Raw genomic sequence first — 18,726 nt, 5'->3', positions numbered from 1 at the left:
TAAAAATCTATTTTAAATTTAAAGTATATATAGCCAGGCAGTGGTGGTGCTCACCTTTAATCCCAGCACTTTAATTCCACAGAGTCAGAGGCAAGGAGATCCCTGTGAGTTCAAGCCTAGCTTGGTCTATAGAGCTAGTTCCAGGACAGCCTGGGCTACACAAAGAAACTCTGCCTCAAAAAGCAAAACAAACAAACAAACAAATATATATATTTTTTTTTAAAAGAAAAACAGAGCTGATGAAATGAGGTAGATAGCAGGTGCAGGTACTTGCTATCGACCAAGTCTGATGACCTGAATTTGATCCATTCAATTCACTTAGTGACTTTTATGAGTTATTCTCTGACCACTTTGCATGTGTGCATATGTAGGTACAAATAAATAAATATTTAAAAAGTGTTAAGCCAAAGAAAGAAAAGGGGCCTTAAATGCTTTCAGTAGTTGGAGGTATGTCTCAGTGAACACTTGGCCTGGCATGAAAGCCCTGTGTTCCCTCCTCGGCACTGGGGGTAGGGAGAGCAGGAGAGAGACAAGAAAGAAGGGTCCTCGTTCATAGCACCCTTAGCAGCTAACCCACTCAGTTGCCCTCCTCCTGCTCCTTTCTCACGTGACCTTTCTGATTCTAATACCTGTGTCCTTTTCAGAGCATTTCTCTCAGCCATCTCAGGATTGTCATGGGATGTCCTTGAGCAAAGACCAGCCGTTCATTTTGCTATCATAAGTAGGAAGTCATTCTTAACTTTCTCACTGAGCACTCTCTAAGTCTTCCGTTAAGCCTGGTCACTCCTTTTTGTGTCCTCTTTTTAAAATGAAAAGGTCTCATGACTGAGGCTGGCTTTGAGACCACGGTGCAGCTGAGGAGAGCCTGGAGCCTCCTGATGCCCATTGTCTTTACCTCCAGTTCAGGGTCACAGATGTGATGGCACCCAAAACCCAGTCAGTTCTGAAGACAGACTACCTCTCTCATCTTGTCCCATTTCCCAAGAGCTAGCACTTCCTGTTGGACTGGACCTATGAAAGTTAGATTTCCCTCTGTCTTCCATGTTGCAGACAGAATTTTTTTTTTTTTAAAGATGAAATCTGAGATCCTCCTGTCTCTGCCTCCCAATTAAAGAAATGCACCACCACGCTTGCATCCAACTCACCATGTAGATGAGTGACTGAGCTCCTGATCTCCCCCTCTTCACCACCATGGTGCTGGGACAGTGTAGCCCTGGCTGTCCTGAAACTCTAGACAGACCAGACTGGCTTTGAACTCACAAAACCAGCCTCTGTCTCCTGAGTGCTGGGACTAAAGGTGTGTACCACTGTTCCCTACGTGGTGAGTTTTAGATGCTGGGGGTTTTTGTTTTGTTTTTAAGGAATTCCAGTTTTCAGAGTATTCCCAGTTTATCTAGAAGGTTCAGCCAGAGTCTTCTGTGACCCCCTCTGATCTTGCCTCTGGATTCCTCTCTAACCATCCTCTTCAGGTTGTGTCTTCTTTTTTTTTTTTTTTTTCCGGAGCTGGGAACTGAACCCAGGGCCTTGTGCTTGCTAGGCAAACGCTCTACCACTGAGCTAAATCCCCAACCCCAGGTTGTGTCTTCTGACCTCTGCCCTCTTCCTGCTTGGCCATTTAAAACAAGATTCCAGCCTCAGCTTAGCTCTCTAATCCTTCACCCGGATGCACCTCTCTGTCCTTCAGGTCTGAGTGGGTATCAGTTCCCTCAGGCAGATCTTAGCCTGGCCCTCCCCCTGCCACAAGGACCAACAAACGACATTCTGCAATTTTTTCCAGCACAGCCCTTATCTCCGCTTGTCATGATTGACTGGAGTATACAATTTTTACCTACCTTCCCTAATAAACTTAAGTTTCATGAGGACAGAACTCTTGTGTTTTGTATACATTGTGCTCCCATTGTCTAGCTTAGATGTAGCATGTAAGTTCTCAATACATATCTGTCATTGGTGAGCAGTAGGAATTGCCATAGTGACCTCTTTTTCATCAGAACATTAGGTATTGTCCTCTGGCTATCGTAACTGTCATGACTGCTCCTGCTCACCAGGTCTCCCTTCCCCAGTGCCTAGAACAGTGTCAGCCTCAAGGGAAGTGCTCAGGCTGTCAGTCGGTGGCTCTCCCAAGCACTCTGTGTTCTGGAGTAGTCTACCCTCTGCGATGTCCTATTGCTTGCCCTCTGGCTCCTGTTCCCACTACTCTACTCTCCTGTTGCAGCCCAGATGCATGTTCTGCCCTTGTGATCATCTACTGGGAACAAAAGGAGACCAAAGGTTCTAGGTTTCTTTCTGTCTTTTTGTTGTTTGTATTTTTTGAGATAGGTTTCTCTGTGTAGCCCTAGCTGTCCTAGAGCTTACAACAAGTAAGACAGTAGACAAGGCTGGCCTCAAAGTCAGAGGTCAGCCTGCCTCTGTCTCCTGAGTGCTGGGGTTAAAGGTTATGCCACCACACTCAGCTAGGTTTCTGGCTTTTTAACAAGAGAGTGAATGGACAGCACAGAGGCCTGCACAGGAATCAGCTTCTAGACCCCACAAGCAACCAGAAGCCCAACTTTTCACTCTATAACCTTGATACAAACAGGAAATAGCTCTCTTCCTGTGACAAGAATGTTCCAGCACTTAAAGATGAAGCTGACGGAACAGTTTTGGTAATTTTATGAGGAAAGTCACAATAAAAAAAAAATTTTCAAGCCTTGGGCAGTGGTATATATCTCTAATCCAGCACTTGGGATGTACTGGCAGGTGGACCTATGAGTCCAAGGCTAGCCAGGGCTGCATAGTAAAAAACTGCCTAAAAATAATTTAACAGATGGGAACATAGCCTGTAGTTCACAAGGTCCCTTTGCAAAAAATTAAAATGTTAAATAGAGGATGTTGAGGTCCCAGCAATAGCGCACTTGCCTAGCATGCTTAAGGCCCTGGGTTTAATCCCCAGAACAGCCAAGAAAAAGAAAAAAAACACGGTAAAGATGGTGACTTAGTGACTTTGTTGGGTTGACTCTTTCAGGGAGGGACATTGCTTGGGCCCCCAGACTCTGTGGTTGATGTGGGGAATACAGAAGTCACAGAAGAAATCTTTCTGGAATACCTGTCCTCCCTGGGGGAGTCTCTGTTCCGGTGAGTAGGGACAGGGTGGTGGCTGTTTGTCTGCTCCACTAGACAGTCAAACCCTGGAAGGCAGAGCCAGGTTGGCCGTCCCTGACCCTCCGCTCCAGCCTGATCAGTCTTTACTCTCCTTATGAAGAGAAAGTTACTGTGCTACAGGAAGAGCCCATGTGTCTTCAACAGCCAGCATTGCATCCCAGCATGCTTTCTGCTGAAGCCTCGAAGAGTGAGAATCCTGTAGTCATTCCTTCTGATTAGAATCAATGAGTGGTGTCCTCCACCGCCTCTGGCCAAGTGTTTTTCCTAATGGAGAACCGGGTTAGTGGTAGGAATGAGATGAAATACCAACTTGAATTAATTGATTGAGACGCTTAGTCAGACTGAGGATGTAGTTCAGTTGGTAGAGTGCTTTTCCCATCATGCACAAAGCCTTGGGTTCAATCCCCCCACGCCACCGAAACTAAACTGGCATGTTGGCATGTGCTTTTAATCCCTGCACTCCAGAAGTGGAGGCAGGAACATTAGAAGGTTGAGGTCATCCCTGGCTACATTTAAATGAAAGGCCTACCTGAGCTGTAGAGACTGTCTCAAAAGAAAAAATAAACTTGAATCAAAGCCTGGAAAGATGACTCATGGGTACAGGCATTCGCCATAGGGTTTGACAGTCTTGAGTGTGAGCCCACACTCCAAAACCCACACCATGGAAAAAGAGGACCTGCTCTTGCCCATTGTCCCTTACTGTATTCATGTCCCCCCTCCACACAGACATACACACACACACACACACACAAAATACATGTCTAAAAAAGATGGAGGAGGGGCTGGAGGGGTGGCTTAGAGGACTAGAACATTTGTCCAGGGATCCTTAGAGGATAAGGCTGGGGTTCAGTCCCAGGACCCACATGGAGACACATAACAGCCTATAACTCCATTAACAGAAGTTACACTCTTCTGCCCTTACAGTCTGTAGGATAAACATGGTACACATGCATTCATACACATGCTCATATATATAAAGTAAATCTTTTTTAAAAAACTAGACAGTTTTATTAAGAGTTCACCTCTGGGGGTTGGGGATTTAGCTCAGTGGTAGAGCGCTTGCCTAGCAAGGCCCTGGGTTCGGTCCCCAGCTCCGAAAAAAAGAAAGAAAGAAAAAAAAAAAGAGTTCACCTCTGATCCTTGTGTGAGTATAAAGATTCTGAACTGTGTAGAAACCATGTATTTCTGGTTCATCTTTCCCTTGTGAGTCACTGCTCTGAGGTCCAGCTCTACAGACAGCCGTCCTTCTGGAAGGTTTGAGAGGACTCATCATAGTCCTCACATAAGGCTCTGCCCACCTTCCCACTACACAGTCACAGACACTCCATATAGACGCTGCTGGCCTTTTCATCTGCTCTCCAAACCTCTCTCCATGTACAGAGGAGAAGCCTACAACCTCTTTGAACACAACTGTAACACCTTTAGCAATGAAGTGGCACAGTTCCTGACTGGGCGGAAGATCCCTTCTTACATCACCGACCTGCCCTCAGAAGTTCTCTCCACGTGAGTGTGACCACTGTTTCTACCCCTGCAAACCGAAAATCCCCACCTGAGGCGGTCAGAAGGACCAGACTGGCCTCAGCTCCCCAGTGGACTTGCTGAGAAGAACCTGGGTCATGTGAGATCCTGTCTGAGAGAGAAAAGGAAAGACAGGAAACCCTCAAATTTGGTGCCCCTTCCCTAGGGCAGCCGAATCCTCCCTCCCAACCGTAGGACCTGCCTGGTAGCAGGTTCCACACAGAAGGCCACCATTGTTCCCAACTGCCAGTGTGCACTAGTCTACCCTGCAGCCTCTTCGGAGCTGGGTTTAGGTGCCACCACAGAAGCCACCACAGAACTGAGAAACCCACCTGACACTGGCTTTTGATAAAACCCCAGTATCTGATACACAAAGCCATTTCCCAAAAGTGCTTATCTATAAGTCAGGCTTCAGTAGGTGGCAGAATCTGGAGTGACAGGACAGCCCAGTTCCAAACTGGCTTGTCTCTGTCATCCACACCCTGAGCTCTGGCACCCTCAAAAGGCTAGGTTCCTCTTGTCCTTGAATTCACAGTGCTCAGAAAGCCCTCAACAGAGGCTTCCTCTACCCCTGATGGGGTCCAGCCTTGGGAAGGGCCTATGGGCCATCCCCAGATGACGTCTCCTGAAAGGACTTATTCTGATTCTGTCAAGCTGCCTCTGGTTGCCTGTGTTACCTCTGTTTTCTCCTGACCAGCAGGGGTCTGGCAGATCAACTCCTCAGTTCAAAAAAACAGAAACAAAAAAAACACATAGAAAACAGGGTACCTTTCAGAGGGTCACCCAGTCACCCAGGCCTCAGATTGTCTCCTACCTGATAGATGTTCGAAACCCCACATCCCTGCCTCCCATTCATGAGACCCCGAGCATGACGGAGCAGCCAAAGGCCTTTTCCGTTACAACTCAGTTGGTGGGGTCCCTGGCTTGTCTGAGTGGGAGTTGGTTTAACACTTGGAGCAGTTTGCGAGTACTTTATTTCCTTCATCTTAGGGATGATTCAAATATGGCAGTATCTGTTAGGCACAGTGGTGTACACCTAGAATCCTAGCCCTTGTGAGGCTGAGGCAAACAGCATCACAGTGAATTTGAGACTAGTCTGAACTGCAGCATGAGTTTAAGGCTAGGTTGGGGCTACATATTCAGTAAGGAAAAGGGGGGCTGGAGTGGGCAGCAGCCTCTGAGGATAAAGCTTGTGTCCGTAGTGTGCTGTGAGCCACTTTATTTTCTCTTTTGTGGGCACTGTGAGACAAGATCTCTCTATGTAGCTGGACAGACCTGTATACACAGCCTCCTGAGTGCCAGGATTAAAGATCTGAACCACCATGCCCAGTATGAGAGCACTTTAAGGTTATAGGAATCTTGAACTCTCCAGCTCCATTTCTTTTTTTTTTTTTTTTTTTTTTTTTTTTTTTTTTGGTTCTTTTTTTCGGAGCTGGGGACCGAACCCAGGGCCTTGCGCTTCCTGGGCAAGCGCTCTACCACTGAGCTAAATCCCCAGCCCCTCCAGCTCCATTTCTTTTTTTTTTTTTTTTTTTTTTTTTTTTAAAGATTTATTCATTTATTATATATAAGTACACTGTAGCTGTCTTCAGATACACCAGAAGAGGGCATCATATCTCATTACAGATGGTTGTGAGCCACCATGTGGTTGCTGGGAATTGAACTCATGACCTCTGGAAGAGCAGACGGGTGCTCTTAACCGCTGAGCCATCTCTCCAGCCCCCCCAGCTCCATTTCTAAGTGATTTTCTAGCTAATTATTATTACAAGAACAGACCAAGTGCCCTCTAGAAATTAACATCAGTACCTGGCAACTTTGCATGACCAGTTACCTTGAATAGAACAGTTTGTTTTCTGGAAGAATCTTACTTTTGAAATATGCTCACTCCCAGCTTCGTCATCCTGATTGCTTCTGCTTTTGCCTCAGCTTCCTCCTCTCTCCACAGCTTGTATTTTCTTCAAAAGAATTGACAGAAAGGGGCTGGGGATTTAGCTCAGTGGTAGAGCGCTTACCTAGGAAGCGCAAGGCCCTGGGTTCGGTCCCCAGCTCCGAAAAAAAGAACCAAAAAAAAAAAAAAAAAGAATTGACAGAAAGAAACTAGGTATTTTGGTTCATGCCTGAAATCCCAGCACTTGGGAAACAGAGACAGGAGGATAAGGAATCCAGGGCCAGCCTAGCCTACATGAGACTGTCCCTGTCCCTTCAACAAAGGATACAAGTACGTCAATTCAGTACAGAAAGCTGTAGTCCCCTCTGAGAGGCCAGCCTGTTCAACGACAGCTCAGTAGGCCTTGCAGGGTCAGTATAAGATGTTAGGGCCACACAGAGAAGGGGGCCTGGGAGTAAATCCATAAGACCAGCTATTTGGAAGATCGTTAGTGAGCTTTCTGCGCTAGAGATACTCGGTTTATAAAGAAGGAGACTTTACCTTGGCGTGCTGCCAGTTCATGGTCACCTGACCCTGTTATCTTTGAACTTGTGATAAAGAAACTCAGAGTGGGAGCACATGGTAGAGCAAGCTGCTTCCTTGTGGTGGCCAGGAAGCAAAGAGGAGGAAAGGGGGCTAAGGTTCCACTGTCCCCTTCAAGGGCATGTCGCCAGTGACCCAACAGGCCCCACCTCTTAAATGTTTACAGGCGGAGACCCAATATTTAACACATGAACCTTGGTTGGGGAGCACTTAGTAAACCCTAGCCCTCTTAGGAAAACCATCTGAACTGTGGCAGTTGATGCTGGTTAACAAGAGACCCACAACAGGCCCAGTGAGAAACTAGCGAATCCTCAGCCCTACATGGAACAGGAGCCACTGCAGAAGAGGGGATAGAAAGAGTTTAAGAAAGAGGCAGTGGATGGCTTACAAGGAAGCAATGTCTTTAGATAGAGCAAGGCAGCAGAACATAGGAACTCACGGCAGTTGTGACTGCATGCATGAGTCTTGTGCAGATCCAAGCCCAACAGACCAAAGCCCAGTGTGGAGAGGGGAGTTGGACATGAGATCCCACCCCACCTGCAAGGAGCTGTTGATAACTGTTAGCTGCTGGGGAAGGGAAGGTCAGTCTTCTCCAAGAGTGTGATTCCTTTTTTTTTGAGTGTGATTCCTAATATGCCTGTCATGCTCCAGTGGAAAGCCACACAAAGGTAATATACACTAATGTATATTATCTATACTGATATATAGAGGAATGGTGGTACAAGCCTTTAATTCCAGCACTTGGAATGCAGAGAGGCAGGCAGATCTCTGTGAATTTGAGTCCAGCCTAGTCTACGTAGTAAGTTTCAGAGCATGCAAGACAGAAGAAAAGGAGAAAGCTAGTGTAGGTGACACTGCTGAGACCACTGTCCGAGGTTCCCATCCTATCCGTAGGTAGGCTGCACTTCAGATCCCCCCAGCTCATGTCTGTTTCTCCACAGGCCCTTTGGACAAGCACTTCGGCCCTTCTTGGACTCCATTCAGATCCAGCCTCCAGGAGGGAACTCTGTAGGCAGACCCAATGGCCAAAGCTAACAGGACTGCACGGGACCGCCCGCCTCTCCACGGCTTTTCCTTTTTAAACAAAACAAACCCTACCAGATTTCTATTTTATAATTTTACATCAGAGCTAACGGGGACGGCTTTTTAAATTTCCCAGGGAAGGAGCTCATCAGGCCGCATGTAGAACAACGCTCCTGAGAAAGAGAACAAAGCCATCCCTTCTAATAGTATTACACTAATTTATTAAGGCTGTCTTGTCTGTGAGTTCACTTTTGACGCTGTTGCCTACACGTCCTCCACACTGAAGAGAGAGGGTGCTTTTTAAAAGAGAAGCAAGAGTCACAGTCTGGGAGAACCCGACCTTGGACCCTCTTTCCAGAGAACGCCGACATTCCACCCAGGTCGCCACGCCTGTGGGACCCAGGTGAGTTCTGTACTGTCCATTCTCCTGAAGCTGTCACCCTCTAGCCGTAAACGAACCAAAGGACTTGGAGTACGTGGGGCCAGCTGTAGGCTCCTAACTCAACCTAAGTGAACTCTTTAACCACAAGTTTACCCCTCCTCCTGAGACAAGGCCACCCGTCACAGCCGGAGCAGCCAGAGCAACAGGATCAAAGGAGACTGGCAGCAGGGGTGAGGCCAGAGAAAACAGGAGAAAGCCATTCATCCTCCTGTGAGTGCCAATCCTCGATGCCCACCCCTAAGCTGCTCTTCCTCAGCATAGCTTGACCTGTCACCTTTAATAAAGGTCTAGGCTGCAGCAGCAGAGACCCAGGCCTTCTGTTTGAGAATAATTACGTCAGTTATTTATAGTCAGTAGAGCCAGCCACTCAAACCAGTATGGATTTGTCAGCTAGGTTGAGGGGACTCGATTGTTCTCCTAAAACATGTCTCTGATGTAGAAAGAATACTGTAATGATGTAGATTCATGGTGGGAAGAAAATTTAGAGTTGTCTCCAATAGGGACTTCACATTATCCTTAATGTGTCTTGAACAGACGCTATCTCCATTGTCATTCTGACCTTTTGGGGTGTGGTTGGGGTGTGAGTGGGTGTTTCCCTAATGATATGCTGCTAGGATTTCATAGGCAGGAATAGCCTAGAAGTCTACGATCTAGACTCTCGATTCCAGAGAAACCTCAAGGTTCCCTTCCTTGGTGTCAGCTTTCTACTAGCTAATGTGGGGAACTGGATAAGGAGAAGGGAGCTCAGAGAAGGCACCTGAGACTCCACATCCATGGGGAGCCCCCCACCATGGATGGCTCCCTGCCACTTCTGAAACTTGAGCTCAGGTGTTCCTTCTGGGGCAGGCCTTTCCTCCCTAAGAGCTCCTGTTGGCTCACACTTGCCCACATCCTGCAGTCTTTGCCACTAGCCATAGCAGTAGGCGCCGTGGAGAGCTCTGCCTCAAAGCTGGCCTTTTGCCTGGCCAGGGCTTTGCCCACCTAGGATGGCAAGTGACGTTTTGGAACTGAAAGGTCACAGCCAAATGGGTCTCGAGACTCAACAGTGTGCAGGCATGTGTGGCTATTACAAAGGAAAGCGGAAACCAACAGGGATTGTTCAGTGTTGGCCCAGTTGCCACAGTGGGGCTCAGAAGGGTGAGTGTTCAAAGCTTGGCATCCGGGAAGGTAGAGGTTGCTGGAAGCCATCACTTTTTCACTTGCCTGGCCCTAGCTGGTAGCATCTCTGCCCAGCGCTCTCACCTCTGTCCTAAGGGTGCGGTCACATGGCTATTCTCTGGTTTTCTCCTCATAGCAGTACAATAACCATGATATTCTGAGAAGTTTGCCTGAGGACTTTAGTCACTTAATTGCTTGACTTCTCTCCTGTCACGTCTAGCAGCCATCCATGCCAGAGTCTGTGGCCATGGCTAGGAGAGATAGGAAGACTGGACAGTCTCTGGCCTCAGCAGAAAGGCAAGCTGTTCTCCCCTGTGCAAGTCCAGTGTCACCAGAGCCCCAGGCCAGGAACCCCAGATCCCACCTGTACATTTCCCTGCCAGACTCTCAGGAGGGACTCCACCTGGGCATGCACCATGAAGCTGAGAGGAAAAGGAGTTGTGTGGTTCGTGTCACATGTTGGACACTCCTGTCTGTTGGTCAGTTAGTCAAGGGACAAGGGAAGTGGAGGCATGAGGCCATCATACTTTCCCAGACTGAAGTGTTTCTCTGAGATTCTTTCGTGACTTCCTTGAAGTCTGACTAATTATGTCTAACACGGAGGTGTTGCTGGTTTTCATTGGTGTTTTTTCTAATGCAATAAACTCATTTCTGCCTGCTGCTCTAGTGAGTTGCTTGAATCCTGGCAGGAAGCAACCCCAGGCTTCTCCATTTGTCTCCCTCTGAGATTAACCGTCTGCCTTTGCTTAGTTGAAAGGCTTGTGGATGAGGAGGGCAGTGAAGAAAGGTGTGTGGTTCTCACCATCAGTCTACGAAGGTAGAGAAAGGGCCCAAGGGAATATAACCGGGCAGAAGGCAGAGGATCACCATGAGGTTGAAGCTACCTTTAGGGGTGTGTGAGTTGCCCCAGTTTGGCTTGCGACTGGTAATAGAATAGCTTCATATTCTAAGATGTTCCCCCAGGAGCATTAGTACAGTTGCAAGAATTTTCACCTTGATGGGAGACCAAGCAATGTCTTGACCTCTCCTTATAAGGTCCCAGTGACAAACCAAAATTCCATTCTACCAAAGGTCACCCTGGAGATTGAGTTTATTATCAGGCTGTTCATAGAGCCATGGGTGTTACAGAGAGCAGTGTAATGGCCCTAAGCAGCCACACACACCCCCAGCATGCTCGCTGGCTTTCCCATCACGGCATAGATGGGGAGCCCCCGCTTTTAGTCCTTCAAAGCCTACATACTCCCAAGACCCCAAGGTCACAATGAGAGCAGAATTCCACTCAGCCGGGAAGAGTGAGTGCTCTGCAGAGTGTCCAGTGGCCCCTTCCCAACCCTCCTGTGAGGGAGTGCGACAGTCAACAAGCCACAGCTGGACTCCAGGGACAGTGCTCCTGTGAGGGGCATCTGACCTCATGAAGCAGCAAGTGTTTGCCTCTAGTTTTATCTCTGGCGCTGAACAAGCACTGTGGTTGCTGGTCAACTTTCTGGAGACTTCCCTGGTATTCCCAGCTGTGCAGCCTAGCTGGCTGTATGCAAAATCCAGCAGGCCAGACCTGTGGCAATTCTTTCCCAACAGCCCAAGGGTGGGGATTGGACCCATTACACAAGAGGAAACAAAGGCAGAGAAACATCCAGGTGGTAGGTGGCAAAGCCGCCTTTGAATCTGGGCCATATTCTCAGATGTCATCGCTGAGGTGTGGAGTCTTTCCAGTGTGCTGGTTTCTACGAGGCAGAGTACATATGGTTTTGCCTGACACACCTGCTTCCTAAGAACACACTAGGCAGGAGTTTTGGAGATCCCTACTCAGATAACCAACCGCCCAGGCTACCCACCTTGTAGGGTACACAGTGCTTGGCACAGATTGCATGCTCGGTAAACTTCAGGTTACTAAGATAAGCCTTCCACAGCCATTGGCTGTGGCTTTCCTTAAACCAGAGTCATGCACAGGCCAGTCCTGTGCTGAGTAGAGCCACCAGCTTCTGGAGGAAAAAATGACAGAAAACAGGTTTACACCGTTAGGGTTTGAGACAAATGGCCAGTCAGATCTGGGGTAAATTCATTCAACCTTAGTGTCCCCTTTGAACTCTAGACTGGGGAACCTTCATCCCCTAGCCATTTCCCTGAGGACCACTGTAAAGCAGGACTGGACTCTGTGCTCAAGAATAGTACCTGGTAGGGAAAGTGAGACCCTGTCCAGTCAGGACTCATACTGTGGGGAAAACTGGGGACAAACACAGGCACCAGGAGAACCTTAAATGATAATGCCGGATGACAACACAGTGTGTGAGGGAGCCAGGATGGGAAGAGATTTGAAGAGGCTTCTCTAAGGATGGGGTACCTACTTGAGACCTACATGGTGCAGAGCTTAGACGGAGCAGGGAGCTCATTCCAGGCAGCTGAACCAGAAAAAATACTGAAGGAGCTGAGGAGGAGAGCACAGTGAGCAGCTGTGTGGGGGCGGAGCCGCACAGAGGCGGGGCACGTAGGAGCCTCTTTAAAACAATGACCAGAGGAGGGAGAGATGGCTCAGTGGCTAAGAGCTCTGTTTTTCCAGAGGACCTGAGGTCAGTTCCCAGCAGCCACATGGTGGCTCACAACCATCTATGGGATCTGATGCCCTCTTCTGGTGTGTTTGAAGACAGCGACAGTGTATTCATATATAAAATAAATCTAATCAAACAACAATGGTGGTCTTCAGGGACCACAGGGCCAGTCGTGCTGCCTCTATCAGCTTCGCTAAGCCTAAGTTTGATTTAAGAGGTATGCTTCGACTTCTCAGGGTTTTGTTTTCTTTCAAAACAAAATTTGTGCCAGGTTGCTCCTCACATGGTACCTGTCCTGTAGGGCACATGCCTTGCTCACAATCCCAACACCTGGGAGGCTGAGGCAGAAACATTGCCACAAAGTATGGACCAGCCTGATCTACAGAACAAGGCCATTTCAAACATAATAGGTTATAATGGCAGTAACGCTGAGAGAGAAAGAAAGAAAGAGAGAGAGAGAGAGAGAGAGAGAGAGAGAGAGAGAGAGAGAGAATGTAAACACACTGGATAGAATAGACCAAGAACCCAGCAGAGACCTGTCACACTGCTGAAGGGAATGCCCTGGTGAGCCTAAGAACAAGTCCTGGTGGACAATGCTGCCCTCTTTCTAGTGAGATGTTTGTGCTGCAGGGCGAACATGCCCACCAGGCGGCGCTATGGACCCGCATGGCACCCCAGTCCTCAGCCAAATTCCAAGGCTTGCTGGGATCCTGTGAGCCCCGCTGCTGACTTTGAAGAGCCTCAGTGGATAACAGCCAAGCTCTTTGGCCCCATTTTAGCAATGCCCAACTGAAACTTGTCCCAACCTCCAAGCCTTGATGCAAGAGCTGGACCCTGTCTGTCACTCTGTTACTCAGCCGTTTGACAACTGTTCCTCAGCTCACATCTAGTCCAGGCCGGATCCCCTTCCTCCTCTCCCCAGGGAAGCTCAGCACCTGCTAAGGGTACATTTTTCCCCCTACAGTTCCACCAGTACCTCCCTAGGTATCAACAAGGACTAAGGTTGGATTGGGTAGGTCATGTAAACAAACACCTTCTGTGGTCACTGAGATGCTTACCAGGTCGGAGCCCTGCTGCACGGTTCTTGCTTATAACCCTGAGACCAGAATTCATCCCCGGAACCAACTTTAAAGCTGGAATGACGGACGATTCTAATTCCACAAAGTTGTCCTCAGACCTCCATACATGTGCCCTATCACACATGCACCACCTTACATAGCATATACACCAATAATAAATAAGTAAATGCAGAAACAAAACCCCTCTGGACTGGAATTCCTTTGGATTTAGATTGAACATTTGACACTGAGACCTTGGTTAAGGCCTCCCTAGGCCTCATGTTCATCTGTGGCAGACAAATGTATCTGTTATCTCTAAGATCTGTCCAGACCCAGTCTAAGCAGTGCTTGGTCACATGTTCCATCCAGTACTGCAAGGCTGCGTTTTGATCCATAGAGATCTATTTTGTCCCCACTGGCTGAAGATGTCCCAAGGGGACCAGAGACAACCCAGCAACAGCCTCCACTCCAGCAAACACCATCTAAGCATGCGCACTAAGCCCTTGTTTAACTTCAGTAGACTGCCTGATTGGGAGACCACATGGAAACACCATGCATTGTAAAAGAAAAAAATAACCCAAAAGACCCACCCACTCCACTGATTGGCAGCTGGTCTTGCAAAGAGCCTTTGCAAGTCCATGGCTTCCCTGCTCTGCACTCTTCCTAGGCTAACTCTGGGGACCCTGCTAACCCTGTTAACAGCTTCTAATAAGAGGAAGTGACTGAAAACATCCACCTGTCCAAGGTCACCAAGAAGAGCCACGTCATGAACAGTCTCAGCCCCTTCAGGCTTGAGTGTCCACTTTTAAAAAGTCATACTCCAGGTCTCAAAAAGAAGGTTGATGGCCCCTAAATTATTACTTAAAAAAAATATATCTTTAGGGCTAGAGAGGTAGCTCAGTGGTTAAGAGCACTCGTTCCTTTTGCAGAGGACCCAGGATCAAACATTTATATGGAGCTTACAACAACTTCTAGTTCCAGGGGACCTGAAGCCACCACCTGACTTCTACAGTCACTAGGCACACACATGATACACATATATTCAATCGAGCAAACCATTTGTACATACAAAAGATTTTAAACTAGTTTTATCTTTGTGGGTTTTTTCAGACAGGGTCTCTGTAAGCTTTGGCTGTCCTAGAACACTCTGTAGATTAGGCTGCCTTTGAACTCATAGAGATTTAATTACCTCTGTCTCCTAAGTGCTGGGACCTAAGGCATTTACAACCATGCCAAGCCTCAAAATCCTTTGCACTTGTTAATGTATTGCCTTGAAATAACAGCCAGCAGCCAGGAGAAAGCAAGACATTTAAAGGAACAGGAATGCATGAGAGAAACCCTCCATGTAGGAGCCATGCCACACAGACCAAACATGGACAGCACTTACCGTGGACCCTAAGTCTTGTATCTTGACCCAAAAGATCCCATCTCGTCAAGCTGAAGTTACAGATCCTTGGCCTATAGTCCTGCCTTGCTCTGGTTATCAAAGTCACCCACTGGCCAGTCTTCCCCTCCCCCAGTCTTGTTCCTTTTTTTTCCCCTAGGGCTTCCCCAGAGCCCTATCTGAGTACCAGTTGCCAAGGACAAACCTTCCTCTTAAAGGGACATACTGGAAGTCTCAGGGATTGCTCGAACACAGGTTTGTGCCCTGAGACAAGTCATTCCGCATCTGGGTTTCAATGGCTTGATTCCTGAAGGGTTATGGTGAACTGCAATGGGAAAAACATTAATTAAATGAACGTATTGATGGCCACAGTCACAGAACAATAATCACATTGCTTCAGAGGCAAGGGAAGGAGGAGTGTAGGCCAGCCAAGAGTGTATAGCAAGATCCTGTGGAAAAAGAAAAGAAAAGCAAAAGGTTAGGTTGGTGGCGAGAGTTTATAATCTCAGCTTTTGGCCAAGAAGGCATGATAATCAAGAGTTCAAAGTCATCCTTGCTGCGTAGGAAAGGAGAGGATTTCCAGAGCCCTCTACTCAAGTCCAAAAGGTACAGTTCACCAAAGATCTAAACCAGAGGGATATGCACACTGTTTAGGGAAAGAGACCTTATCTTTGTAGAAAATTGTGTTAATCTTGAGATTCACAAGAGAAAAACCATAATTTTGAACCAAATTCGAAGTAAGCTTTAATTAAATAGTTATTAGGGTGGACTTTGGTCAAGACCACCCTCTAGAATTCCCAGCTAAGTGGAGACAATGCTGTATGGCATTTTAGGGCAAAATCATATGGCCATTGTATTTTCCCATGTGGCTTTGTTTTTCAAGAACTACATCTCCCAGCATTCCAGGGAGTTATTTGGTCCTTGGGCCAGTGCAGCTCACAGGTTAACTTTAGGTCTTAAATTCCCTCCTTAAATTGTATCCTGGGTCAAATCCTTGACTGTATGATAAGTACTTATTCATATGGAATCTAATAACCATCATTTTCATGGTGTCCAGACATGAACTACCATTTGGTTATTATATCAGTGATGTGAGAGCCAACAGTAACCAGCAGGGGCAGAATGACCAAGGAATCTATGATGGCTGACATCAGAGTTACTACCCAGAAGGAGCCTGGAAATAAATGTGGCACCAGTCATCTCAAGTCTCTTATGTAATTTTAGTGTACAAGATTAAAATCCCAAATGGATTGTGTTGTAGAAAATATTTAGTCTCAATCTGGGGTTTCTACCCTGCCTCAGCCATTCAGTTCCCAGATAAAAGACTCATACAACCTCCGTAGGCCTTAGTCAGCACTAGTTATCTATCTTCCATCTATTATGTCTATTTCCCGGCCATAACTCCACAACAGGATTTGTCATGTTCCACCGTCTGGGCTGCTCTTAGCTCCAACTGGCCAGCCTTCATTGCCCTAATTTCAAGATTCTTACCCATGGTATCTTCTCCTCTCTCCAACCCTCTCTCTCCTCCTTGTGGTTATCCCCAGACCCCAAGCCCCCAAAAACCCTAAACCCCGCCTATCTCAATTCTGCCCAGCTATAGGCTGTAGGCATCTTTATTCAACCAATCAGGAATAACCCTGTACAACCTACTACAGGCTCGTACAGAAATAACAATTTTCTCTTAAAGCCACATACCACCTCTTCATTCTGCATAAACCAGGCCAAGTGCCGAATCCTAGTGTAGAACTGTTTCAGTCAGTGAATCTACCAGTTGATAAGTCTGGGCCCGCTTTCCTGGTGTGTCGATTTACACTGTGGGCCATTTTGTCCCCTCTGCCAGGGCGTTTCCCTTTGACTTAGCATTTCAGCCTGCTGGAGTGTGGGGGTGGGGGAGGGTGTGCAAGGCATTCTCTCCTTTGTAACTACTTCCAGCTGAAACTAGGGCATAGTTTTCAGGACTCGGGAAGGCTGGAAGCTAGTGAAAGGCTGGGAAGGGTTTCAGACAATGGGGCATTCTCCAGAAGAATCTGGTTAGCTGATCCAGCTGAAGAGACAGGGGCCAACCACATAGGCTAGATGGTTTCCAGAGACTTTCAGCCAAGCCCAGAGCGCAGCAGTTTGCAGTCCACAGGTGATCCCTGAATGATTTCTCTCAGCCAAGTGGAAATCTACTGAGACAATATAGACTAGGGTAAAGTTAAAACTTAGGGACTTAAAAGAAAACTCTACATTTGGAACTTTCAGGCCCATAGTTCTAGTAATTGACGAAGGGGAGGAGTCTCAAGGCCAGGGGAGAGATTCCATCCTTTCGGGACTAGACAGGTGGGGAAACTGAGGCTGCACTTATCTGGAGTCCATTTGACCTGTGACAGGTAGATCCAGGTCTTATGACTCCCTGAAGCTTACATGAATTTTTACAAAAAGATAAAAGTTTCTAGCTATATTAGCATTACCACTTGTGGTAGTTTCAATACGCATGGGCCAGAGGGTGGCACTATTAATGAGTGTGGCCTTTTCAGAGTAGGTGTAGCCTCGCCGAGGGACGTGTGCCACTGTGGGGGTGGGCTTTGAGAAAGCTGCCTCCTAGCTGCCTGAAGAGTTAGTCTTCTGGCTGCCTTCAGATGAAGATGTAGAACTCTCAGCTCCTCCTGCACCATGCCTGCCTGAATTCTGCCATGCTCCTGCCTTGGTGATAATGGACTGAACCTCTGAACCTGTAACCCAGCCTCAATTAAATGTTGTCCTTATTAAGAGTTGTCTTGGTCATGGTGTCAGTTTACAACAATGGAAACCCAAACGAAGATACCCACATTGTAACATAGCTGGAGTAGACTCATGCCTTTGATTCCTAGCCAAAAAACAAACAACAAACAAAAAACAAAACAAAAAAACCCTTTGGGTTAAAAAGTTTGAACGATGTATTCCTTTGTCCAGAGAGGTGGATATATGTTTTTAGTCCAATGAGAAGCATCTTTAAGTCTATATTTAGAAGACGACCAGAGGAAACTTAAAATCTCGAGCTTGCAATTGAATAGTAAGTAGTCTGCGCTCTACCAGCCTAGCAGGATTCCACTGGTCAGTGTTAAAACTTGGAACTTTTGAAATCTTAGTATTACAGTGGCATAGACAGGGAAAGAAATCTGAAATCCCCCCCCCATTTTTATAAACTTTAAATAATTGTTTATACCTTTTTTTTTTCCTTTTTTTTCTTTTTTCTTTTTTTCGGAACTGGGGACCGAACCCAGGGCCTTGCGTTTGCTAGGCAAGCGCTCTACCACTGAGCTAAATCCCCAACCAATTGTTTATACCTTTACAACTTGTATTTATACATCTTAAATTATTTTCTGAGGGCCCTCGGGATCTTAGACTTTTATATTTTCAGACCTTTAAATGCCATAGGACAGTTTCTTAGACCCGCAGAGCTCGCATGGACTCTAAACCTTTTTCTTTCCGTCTAATCATTTACCAGAGAGAGAAGCAAGTAGTCACTGCTGAGACATTATGGAAACATGTTTCCTCAGTGGAAAGTCACACCTGAAACCTGCTTTGCTCTGACTTGAAGCGCAAAGCACACCTGCCTGCCTTTTCTTAACAAGAGACCTAGTAGTTTTGAATGAATTAACACGTTAGCTGCAGCCCTGGCGGGAGGAGCTGTGCTGCTGAGCTGACAAAGCTTCAGTGGCCTGGTTGTCAACACCATCAGAGACCTGAGAAGGATAAATCATAGCAAGGAGTACAATCTGAATGGCCTATGTGTCACTGACAGAGACTAGTACATAGTTGTTACCTATACAATCATCCCAGGCTCCTGTGTTCTCCGTGGCATTGGGGACATCAGTCCTCAGCCACCAAGGAGAGGCTCTTGTGGAAGAGGAACATGAGGGTTGGGGGGAGGTTGACCTTACTTTGTCTAGGCAACGTGAGCAACCAACTCCCCAGTGTCCTGCTTATCCACAGTTTGGGCTGAGTCCTGGCAGCAGGTGAGGCAT

The 18,726-nt window shown here is 47.1% G+C and overlaps 1 protein-coding gene and 1 long non-coding RNA gene across 8 annotated transcripts in view; one reads left to right on the top strand and one right to left on the bottom strand.

Annotated features, from left to right (window-relative positions):
• Desi1 (desumoylating isopeptidase 1) overlaps positions 1–8,898 on the top strand; it is a 21,362-nt gene extending 12,464 nt beyond the window's left edge. Inside the window, exons 3-5 of one of the 4 annotated variants that reach the window (XM_039079283.2) lie at positions 3,002–3,111; positions 4,452–4,641; positions 8,068–8,898. In XM_039079283.2, coding sequence (XP_038935211.1) covers positions 3,002–3,111; positions 4,452–4,641; positions 8,068–8,161 — 394 coding nt within the window. In that variant the 3' untranslated portion in view covers positions 8,162–8,898. Of the gene's footprint in view, positions 1–3,001; positions 3,112–4,451; positions 4,642–8,067 lie in introns of those variants that run through there. The other 3 variants (NM_001025703.1, XR_010052977.1, XM_039079282.2) reach the window with 3 other exon arrangements.
• Positions 8,285–18,726, bottom strand: LOC103692950 (uncharacterized). Of its 4 annotated transcripts, none has more exons than XR_010053896.1 (3): positions 14,940–18,154; positions 11,582–11,728; positions 8,285–11,470 (listed from the first exon to the last, which is right to left on the bottom strand). It is a non-coding gene; the product is annotated as an uncharacterized LOC103692950 (long non-coding RNA). The 4 variants fall into 4 exon arrangements; XR_010053894.1 differs by having other exon boundaries at positions 14,738–18,153; XR_005487272.2 differs by having other exon boundaries at positions 11,582–18,726.

The sequence above is a fragment of the Rattus norvegicus genome, chromosome 7 (genome assembly GCF_036323735.1).
Source record: "Rattus norvegicus strain BN/NHsdMcwi chromosome 7, GRCr8, whole genome shotgun sequence".
Taxonomy (NCBI): Eukaryota; Metazoa; Chordata; class Mammalia; order Rodentia; family Muridae; genus Rattus; species Rattus norvegicus.
Note: the sequence above shows the minus strand (reverse complement) of the source record. Positions and strands in the feature narration are given on the sequence as shown.